This window comes from Theobroma cacao, chromosome 6 (assembly GCF_053813885.1).
Source record: "Theobroma cacao isolate CCN51 chromosome 6, ASM5381388v1, whole genome shotgun sequence".
Classification (NCBI taxonomy): domain Eukaryota; kingdom Viridiplantae; phylum Streptophyta; class Magnoliopsida; order Malvales; family Malvaceae; genus Theobroma; species Theobroma cacao.
In genome coordinates this window covers 30,791,278-30,801,141 of record NC_142644.1, presented here as the reverse complement: position 1 = coordinate 30,801,141, position 9,864 = coordinate 30,791,278, and the positions used below count along the sequence as shown (strand labels likewise).

Here is a 9,864-nt window from a genome sequence, read left to right as displayed (position 1 = left end):
GTCTTAATATGGAAATATTTGGCTGGGAGAGTTAACCGGATTAAAGAGCTGGTGTACCCCACTTTTGAACTTTTTTGTCTAACTAGGTTTCAAACGATTATAACCGTCCGATTCGTTTTCACATTTTTTGGCCCGTTGGATTATGATTGGCTGTATCCGTGTACACATAAAACAGAGTATCTATACTTGTTAATAACCTCCACGTCATCAGGATATGTTGTGGGCCCGATTGAACCAAATCAAGCAAATATTAATTTCTTTTTGTAGTTTTTTTGAAAGGAAAAAAAACTTTCACGAGAAAGTTACCAGTGACTCTCATTTTCGTCACACACTATACTGTATCTGTTTCTTGTTCGATGTTGGTGACGAAAAACCCTAATCCAATCGTCACCGTTTCGCGGTGGGCCGAAACCCTGGCCCTAATCCCTTTACATATTTGCTAATTTTTTTTTCTCTGGAATCTGTATGGAATCGGAGAAAATCTTACTTTCCTGAGAAAGCCCTAGAAATTTATCATCTTTCCCCGTTGTTAAAAACAACAGCAGCAAGGCCATGTCCAATGAGTTAGCGCAAAAGCAACAGCCGTCGATATCGGAACGGTTTAAGGCTCTGTTGAAGCAACGGGAAGATGACCTTAGGGTTTCCGGTGGTGACGATGGTGACGATGAGGTGGCGGCGACCCCGAGTAGGGGGGAGATTGTTCAGCTTTACGAGGCTGTATTATCGGAACTAACTTTCAATTCGAAGCCGATAATTACTGATCTTACGATCATTGCCGGCGAACAGCGGGAGCACGGCGAAGGCATTGCCGATGCTATTTGTGCTCGAATTCTTGAGGTTAGTTTAAAATTAGGTTGTCCACTGTACTGCCAATTAATTTGAACATTTTTTTTAAAAATTTAATTTTAAGTTTATTGCCCGCAGGTTCCAGTTGAGCAAAAACTTCCTTCATTATATCTATTAGATAGCATTGTAAAGAATATTGGCCGAGAATATGTTAGGCATTTCTCTTCCCGTTTGCCAGAGGTGAGTCATTGGCAACATTTTTTATGAAGTTCATTTCTTTATTATTAGCCTGATGTCGATTAATTATGTTTTTGTGTTAATTTGATTAGGTTTTCTGTGAGGCATACAGGCAAGTTAACCCTAACTTGTATCCTGCTATGCGCCATCTCTTCGGCACGTGGTCAACAGTGTTTCCACCTTCTGTCCTCCGAAAAATCGAGATACAGTTGCAATTTTCTCAATCAGCAAACCAACAATCGCCGGGTGTAACTTCCTTGCGGTCTTCTGAATCGCCTCGTCCCACACATGGCATACATGTTAATCCTAAGTACTTACGGCAGTTGGAACAACAGTCAGGTGCAGATAGTGTAAGCTTTCCGATGAAAAACTCTGTTCTTGACGTCCTTTCTTTTACTGGAATGTAGGGTGTCAAACTGTGGTTTAGATTCCTGCACATTGCTGTGTTCTGTAGTCTTCATGACATTATTCAGAGTAAACAAAACAAAAAAGTGTTTTTCTGTTGAAATTCTTTGAATTAGATGTTGCTAGCAGTTGTAGATCCCTCTGGAAAGAATTGCTTTTGGTACTGAAGGAAGTTTATGATTAAAAGGTGAATTGGGCAGTGATCACTAGGGCTAGGCTGGAATGGAGGGATTGGGTTGCCAGAATATTCAGGGGAATAGATATATTCGGATTATTTGCTAAAAAGTAGTTGGAATTTCAGTTAAGATGAGAGGTTAACATGGGCCTGCAGCAAGTGATGATACAGCTAGTTTTAGCTTCTGTTCTCTGTTGTTGAGCTGTAAGACAAGGCTTTTTAGATCTAGAATTTCAAGATAACAACAGAGGTGAAGATAAGCAAGCATTCCATAGTTGTAGTTACTTTAAGAAACTTGTAAATCTAAACTCAAATTCTCTTGGAGAACAACTGGGTTATTAAGTTAGTATTCTGTTTTTTTGGAGGGATGATGTGGGGAAGGCTTATTTTCTTTTCCACTGTGCTTATATGTTTTTGGTGATTAATATTCTTAAGTGCTCTTTCTTTTCTTGTTAATTTTTGTTTATATAGCTCTTTCTTTTTCCCATCCTTTTCCTTTCCAATTTATGAGTTGGGCCATTTGCTTCCATGTTAATTTTTGTTTAGAATGTCTTTCTTTCTATATGAACCATATTATTTTCCTGCTAGTGATTTGGTTATGATTTTAGCTTACCTGACTGGTAAACCTGTTGAGAAATCTTCTCAAAACTTTTGTTAATGATGTGATTGTACACGCATACGCACGCGCGCGCGCGCACACACGCATTGTACAGAAAGGCATCTTAAGTGTGAAATGATTCCAACCTTTGCAGAACACTCAGCACGTAAGAGGCACGTCTGCAGCTCTAAAAGTGTATGGTCAAAAACATTCCATTGGATTTGATGAATTTGATTCTGATCATACAGAGGTTCCATCCTCACATGTTGGAGTGCGAAGATTGCGTTCAACTGGAAATGTTGGCCGTACTTCTGTTGTGGTTGGGGCTAACAAGTCAGCTTCCATAGTTTCAAGACCCTTCTCACCATCAAGGATCGGATCTGATAGACTTGTATTGTCAGAAGTTGATGATCTCCCATCAGATGGTTCTCCTAGAAGGTTTGTCGAGGGAACCTCTCCATCTCGTCCTGTCTTCGATTATGGACGTGGAAGAGCAATCGTCAGAGATGAGGAGACAAGAGAGTGGCAGAGGAAGCACTCTTATGACGATTACCATAATCGTTCTGAAAGTTCTTTGAATGCATACAAACTTAGCAATGGACATGAGCGCCAAACACCCAGGGCTTTAATAGATGCATATGGCAATGATAGAGGAAAAGGAATTTCTAACAGCAAGCCTGCACAGGTTGAACGGCTGGCTGTAAATGGAATGGGCAATAAAGTGACTCCAATATCATGGCAGAATACTGAAGAGGAAGAGTTTGATTGGGAAGATATGAGCCCTACATTAGCAGACCGCAGTAGGAGCAATGATTTTTCACTGTCATCTGTTCCACCTTTTGGAAGCATTGGGGAAAGGCCTGCTGGATTGGAATCTAATAGTAGGAGCAGTCGCGCTACTCAAACTCAGCTACCCCTTGTTGATGATTCTTCAACAATTCCTAAAAATGCAGTCTCTTCACTGAGTGTATGCTTGTTCAACTTTTCATCTGTACCATTTGTTGTTCAGGCATCCTTGCTAGTTATTATTATGAATGAAATGATATTTGTATTAGGAAAAGTCTGCTTACTTCCCCTCTCTTTGTGCTAATTTTGTAGACTGGTGTTAATATTTCTAGTTTTTATCACTGTAATTTTGCTTTTATAAACTGCCAACTTCATATGATGTAGATGATTTGAACAATAAAATCTCATAAATCATGAGGGGTTGGGTCCTTTTGCAGGCAGTCTGACCGCATCTGGCTTTCTATGCTTTTTATTTCTCTGTTGTCCGGTAAATTCTGGATTTCAGGGCACCATTTTCTGTATCAATTGCTGCATTTACGACAACTTCTATTGTGTATTTAATACTTATATAGTTGGTTGACATCTTTCTATTGTGTATTTAATAGTTATATGTTTTCTGCAGAGTGGTCGTGGATCAAGTCAGATCCTGCATTCGCATCATCCTCAAGAGGCTTGGAATTCCTCATACCATTTTTCTCAGCCATCACGGAACCTTCATGCCAAAGGAAGAGGAAGGGATTTCCAAATACCCTTTTCAGCTAGTGGTATACAGTCATTAGGTGGTGAGAAAATTGTTCCCCTTATCGACAAATTACCTGATGGTGGTTCACAATTTCTTAGGCCTCCAGCTGTTGTGCCAAGAACCGGCTCTTCTAGCCTTGACTCTGTCACAGTTGGAGCTCGGCCAGCCATTATACCATCAACAACTGGGGTATGGCCTCCAGTTAATGTTCATAAATCTCAGCCACCAGCCATGCACTCTAATTATTCACTGCAGCAGCATAGTAGGAGTCAGTTTGATTCTATCAATCCTATCAACATGGTCATGAATGAGGGTCCAAATAAACGTTCATATATGGCTGAACAGTTTGATAGATTTGAAAGCAAGGAGCAAAGCTTGACAAGGGTGCCACAATTGCCCGATCAGCGTGCTGCTTTGCACCAGCGAAACCAAATGCAAGTGACTTCTTTGCAGCCACACTTTCTTCCTTCTCAGGATCTTCGAGAAAATTTCCTTTCATCTGCAACAGCACCATTACCACCTCGCTTACTGGCACCATCCTTGAATCATGGATACACTCCACAAATGCATGGTGCTGTTATCAGTATGGTCCCATCTAATCCAATACATGTTGCACAGCCTCCTTTACCAATCCCAAATATGCCAACTGTTTCTTTGCAGTTACAGGGGGGAGCCTTGCCACCTCTTCCTCCTGGTCCACCACCGGCATCTCAAATGATACCTGCAACTCAAAATGCAGGGCCACTTCTCCCTAACCAAGCACAGAGTGGTCCATATTCTGGTTTGATTAGTTCCCTTATGGCTCAAGGTTTGATTTCCTTGACAAAACCAACCCCCATACAGGTACTTATTTTGGTGAGGTTCTTCTGTAGGATATGTAAATTATTTATTCAATAAGATTGTATCTCAATGAAGCAATTTATTTTGTAGGATCCTGTAGGACTTGAGTTTAATGCAGATCTCCTCAAGGTGCGACATGAGTCTTCAATAAGTGCTTTATATGCTGATCTTCCGAGGCAGTGCACAACATGTGGCCTTCGATTCAAGTTCCAGGAGGAACACAGTACTCATATGGATTGGCATGTGACTAGAAACCGGATGTCTAAGAACCGTAAGCAGAAGCCTTCTCGGAAGTGGTTTGTGAGTGCTAGTATGTGGCTTAGTGGTGCGGAAGCTCTGGGAACTGATGCAGTTCCTGGATTTTTACCTACTGAGAATGTTGTAGAAAAGAAAGATGATGAAGAATTGGCAGTTCCTGCTGATGAAGATCAGAGTGTATGTGCATTATGTGGTGAGCCTTTTGATGATTTCTATAGTGATGAAACAGAGGAGTGGATGTATAGGGGGGCTGTCTACATGAATGCACCCAATGGATCAATTGAAGGCATGGATAGATCTCAATTAGGTCCAATAGTGCATGCTAAATGCAGGTCAGAATCTAGTGTGGTTCCCTCTGAAGATTTTGTGCGGTGTGACGGGGTATGCCTTTTTATCTTTGCCTCCCAATTGGATTGCCGTATTTGTTTTTGTGTTACCAATATCATCTTTGTAGACCACAAATGTTATTTCATCACCTTATTCAATTCCATTTTCAGTTCCCAAATGCTTCTACAGATCTTTCTCTGTGAGCTTTGTGCATTCAGTTCAGGCTGAAATACATTTTTTGTGTCAATCTTGGAAAGCAATATTGTTGTGGAACTGAATACTAAAATAAAATTTAGAAATGGAGATGGATGGAGAAACTTCCCTTGTAACCATTTTAGCATTAAATTGAGAAAGTTCAATTGCTGGTATTAAGGAAGACAACCTTTTATCTGGCTTTTTTGTGTGCAGATATACCATGATTGATACCTTGAGTGTAGATGTAACTGAATATGATCATAACTGCATGTAGTGCTTCTTGTTTCCTGCAACTATATACTCGTTTTGAACAAGCCTTGTTTCCTTGCTTCTTTGGGTGCTGAGAAGATGTTGTGGCAAGCTGAGTTTTGTAAATATATATATATCCCATTCCTTTATCTTATATTTTCTTCTCCTCATTACTTGCAGGGAAATTCTGAGGACAGTAGTCAAAGAAAAAGATTGCGGAGTTAACCTTGTTTAGTTGGCCTTTAAGCTTATGTAACTTTGTTTGAGTTTCGTCTTAGTAGTATGCTCTTACTTAGTTTATGTTAGTGTTGGTGGTTGCAGTAGCTTGGCGACATGCCAGATCCTTGTACATGTATAGTTGAACTTGTACCATGCACAATATCATGCAGCAAAAAGGTTACAGATTCTCTCGCAGCCTTAATTTTGTGGCGTTCTCCTTGTTTCTTTCCTGCAAAAAGATCCGGAGGAACATTTTAAACATTCTGTATTGTGTCAGCAATCGCAACGAGAATCCTTGAACTGTTACATGGGAGAGTATTGCTTCGTTTCACCGTGTCTTTTGAATTTTGACCATCTATATAGTTCTGAAACAAGCTGTGGAGGAGTTCCAGCAATATATATATATATATATATATTTTGTATTTGTTTTATTTCTCCTTGTGATATTCTGCAGGGTCACATGGCAGTTTCAATTTGCAGATGGCTGTTAGAAGGCCCCTCTTTTGCTCACTTCTTTGCCCGATGAACTGATACAGGCAGCAACAGGTTTTATGCATACTTCGACTCTGCAATTCCTTTTCCCTTAGGTTGCGACTCTTTCATGTAACCTTCTGTACTGGTTGTAAATGAGATGGTTCATGTTGTTTCCCAATGTTATGAATGGTTGAAATTTGTTTGTTCTTTGGTCAACATTTGTCTATATAGGTCATCTCTCTCTCTCTCTCTTCATCTGTTTCAAGCCATGTGTCTGTCTGTACCAACTACTAGAGTATGAAGGATTGAAATAAGGACTACGTTGGTCTAGCGATTTCAAATTGATATATGTTTTGTCATCATTATTATAATATATCAAAATATTATATCACGTGACATATAATCACAAATAATATTTTTATTAATAAAAATTGATTAATCATCGATTGTAAAAACTCATAGGACATATAATCATAAATAATATTTTTATTAATAAAAATTGATTAATTATTAATTATAAAAATTTATTAAAATTTAATTAAATATAATAAACATATAATCTTTGGCTAGTTTAATTTTAAAAATAAATTTATACGGATTTGAAAGCCAAAGTTTAACAGTAGAAGTCCCGCGGAGGTAGAACCACGCTGGTCATCACATATGTGCCTTTTCTTTATTATCGACAACTCCTTCAGTATTGTCCCCATTATCAGGCCAACATCCAAAGGCAAATCTTGACATCTGAATATTCTAATTTTTAAGTCCCTATTTACAACTATTTAGGGTGTCGGCAGCATCTAAAATAATTAGAAATCAATAATTTGTTACTACGGCATAAGATTTAAGTCATTGAATGGGGTTTGTACTGGAAGACAATGTCCGAGTCTTTATCCCCGCGGCCGCTGATGTTCACCACAACCTTGGTTCCATTGGCAAGAGTTGGACATAGTTTCTCCAGGAAGGCCAATGCATGAGAGGCCTCCAACGCTGGGAATATGCCTTCCAATTTGCATAGCCGTCGGTATGCTGCGAATTGATCACACCAGTTAGTTCATTCATCTTCAAGAAATCGTTTTTGGATTGCTAATTTGCTACGATAGCTTACCATCAATGGCTTCTTGGTCGGTTGCAGAATGGAACTCTGCACGACCTGTTTCCTTTAAAAAGCTGACCTCAGGTCCAACCCCTGGGTACTCAAGCCTGCATGTGATTTGATTAAATCAATTTAACAAAACTAGGTAACATTGGGTTGTATCTTGTCTTGATTCGGCCTTAAATTAGATGCATAAATGAAGTGAAATAACTGGTACAAGTGCTGATCAGTCAAGTACATACCCCACACCAATGGAATGTGGCCCCAAAATTTGTCCTTCCGCATCTTGCAACAGATAGCTCATTGCCCCATGATACACACCAACGTCTCCTCTAGCTAGAGTTGCAGAGTGTCTGCCGCTGTCCAGCCCAAACCCAGCAGCCTCAACCCCAATCAACCTTACATCTTCGTCATTTATGAATTCGTGGAACAAACCTAAGGCATTGGATCCACTCCCTATGCAAGCCACGAGCACATCAGGTTTGCCGCCCCATTTCTCCATCGCCTGTCTTCTTGTTTCCTTCCCAATAACAGATTGAAATTCACGTACCATGCTCGGACATGGATGTGGCCCTACGACTGTTCCTGTCAGGTAATAGCTGGTTTCCAGGTTCCCCACCCACTCTCGGATGGCTTGTGAACTCGCCTCTTTGAATGCCCCCTCAACAGATTCTACCTGTATCAGTTCACAACGCATAAACAACACAAATGACTCAGAATATATAGAAGTACTCTTTGCTGATCAATGAATTAGAAAGTTTTGCTATAAGAAGGTGAAGAAAAAGAATAATATTACTGGGGCTACCTTAGCACCAAGAAGCTTCATCAGTAGGACATTAGAAGCCTGTTTTTCCATATCTGTGGCTCCCATGAAGATGGTACACTCCAGTGAAAGTTTGGCACATGCAGCAGCTGTTGCAACTCCATGCTGACCAGCGCCCGTGGCAGCCACAATGGTTTTCCGCCCCATGCGTTTGGCAATCATTGCCTGCGCTATCGCGTTGTTGATCTTGTGAGCACCACCATGGCTGAGATCCTCTCTCTTCAGGTAAATCTCTGGCCCCTCTCCTCGACTGTTCTTGTAGTGATCCGTCAACCGCTGAGCAAAGTATAAAGGTGTCTCCCTTCCAACATAGTCCCGCAATGCTGTTGTGAGCTCCTCCTGCAAGACATCAACATTTCAATATTAGATTAATATCCTAGGAGATAGTTAAATAACTGTCCGTTTTAGTGGATATTCAATTTCGATAACAAACCTGAAACTCAGAATCATGCAAAACCAAGTTGAACTCAGCTTCAAGTTTCCCCAAGCAACTCATGAGGGTCTCAGGCACATACTTCCCTCCAAACCTCCCAAATTTCCCATGATTAATCTCTTTTCTATCAACGGTTTTAATCAGTAATCTCTCTGGCTGAGGAGCTTTTATGGTCAAAGTGGTCGAAGCAGGCAAGGTTTTGGTCACTGTTTCAGGAACCACAGACACATTAGCAGCCGAAGCAGTGCCCATTTTCCTCTCAACAGTGGTACCTGAAAGTATTTGGTGGTTAAGGGAAAGAGCCTTAATGTTGCAGGCCATATCTTTGCTTGTAAAAGCTAGATTGCGGGACAGAAACAGAGAAGATTGTTTGAGTGTTACGTAGGTATGAACTAGTGGTGGGAATATTTATAGACCCCAGCCAAGGACGATAGCTACTGCCATTTGCTCTTCCTAGAAGAAGCGATTTTAGTTTATATTTTTGCAAAATATGTTGACCTTTTAAATTTGGATTATTAATTTTTGAAATAGATATTTTATCTTAGATAAATATTTTCGGTTGAACAAGTAGGTCCAATCGATTGTATTTTTATGAACTTTCTAACATGGTAAAGATAAAAAAATAATTTTATTTTTTATTAATTTTTATAATTATAATTATATAATTTTATTATTTTGTATTAATTAAAAAAAAAGCTTCTTGTTGAGGAGCACCTGAGCTCCCCTAGGGAGCCCCAATCTGATGCTCCCTTCCTTGGGGAGAACCGATCTCTTGGGAGCACCGACCAATGCTCTTTTTTCTTGAGAAGTTGGAGAGCACCGATGGATGCTCTTTTATTTTTTTTAAATAATAATAATTTTTTAAATTAATAAAAAATATTTTAAGTTTTTTATTATTTTTGTTAATAATGTTTATAGTTTTAAGTAGATATGATAATTTTGAACACAATTCGAAAAAACACGAATTAAACATGTTTTGGGTTTAGTTTTAATTTGTTTCATATCTAATCGTATCTGATACGTCGTGTCTTAATATGTCTGACATGACAAATATGTTTAAAACAAGTTTAAACACATTTACTTAATCGTGTTATCATGTTTAAACGTTTATACGTGATACATTTATTAAGCTATTAAAAATTAATAGTTAAAAACTATTTTAACCTTACATAAATTATTTTAAATAATTGTTTTAATAAGTTTTTTAAATTTTATAAAGGGTAC

The 9,864-nt window shown here is 39.1% G+C and overlaps 2 protein-coding genes across 2 annotated transcripts; one reads left to right on the top strand and one right to left on the bottom strand.

Moving 5' to 3' along the window:
* The first annotated feature begins 292 nt into the window (after positions 1-292).
* PCFS4 (PCF11P-similar protein 4) lies at positions 293-6,019 on the top strand. Its single transcript, XM_007025946.3, has 7 exons — positions 293-837; positions 925-1,026; positions 1,116-1,373; positions 2,356-3,168; positions 3,610-4,572; positions 4,660-5,208; positions 5,779-6,019. Exons 1-7 carry the CDS (start codon positions 553-555, stop codon positions 5,821-5,823), a joined length of 3,015 nt encoding a protein of 1,004 aa, XP_007026008.3. The 5' UTR covers positions 293-552; the 3' UTR covers positions 5,824-6,019.
* Positions 6,020-6,939: 920 nt separating this feature from the next.
* LOC18597108 (tryptophan synthase beta chain 1-like) lies at positions 6,940-9,028 on the bottom strand. The gene is made up of 5 exons (XM_007025944.3): positions 8,641-9,028; positions 8,190-8,546; positions 7,627-8,060; positions 7,397-7,491; positions 6,940-7,317 (listed from the first exon to the last, which is right to left on the bottom strand). The coding sequence occupies exons 1-5, from the start codon at positions 8,959-8,961 to the stop codon at positions 7,133-7,135; spliced, it is 1,392 nt and encodes a 463-aa protein (XP_007026006.1). The 5' UTR covers positions 8,962-9,028; the 3' UTR covers positions 6,940-7,132.
* Between the last annotated feature and the right edge of the window lie 836 nt (positions 9,029-9,864).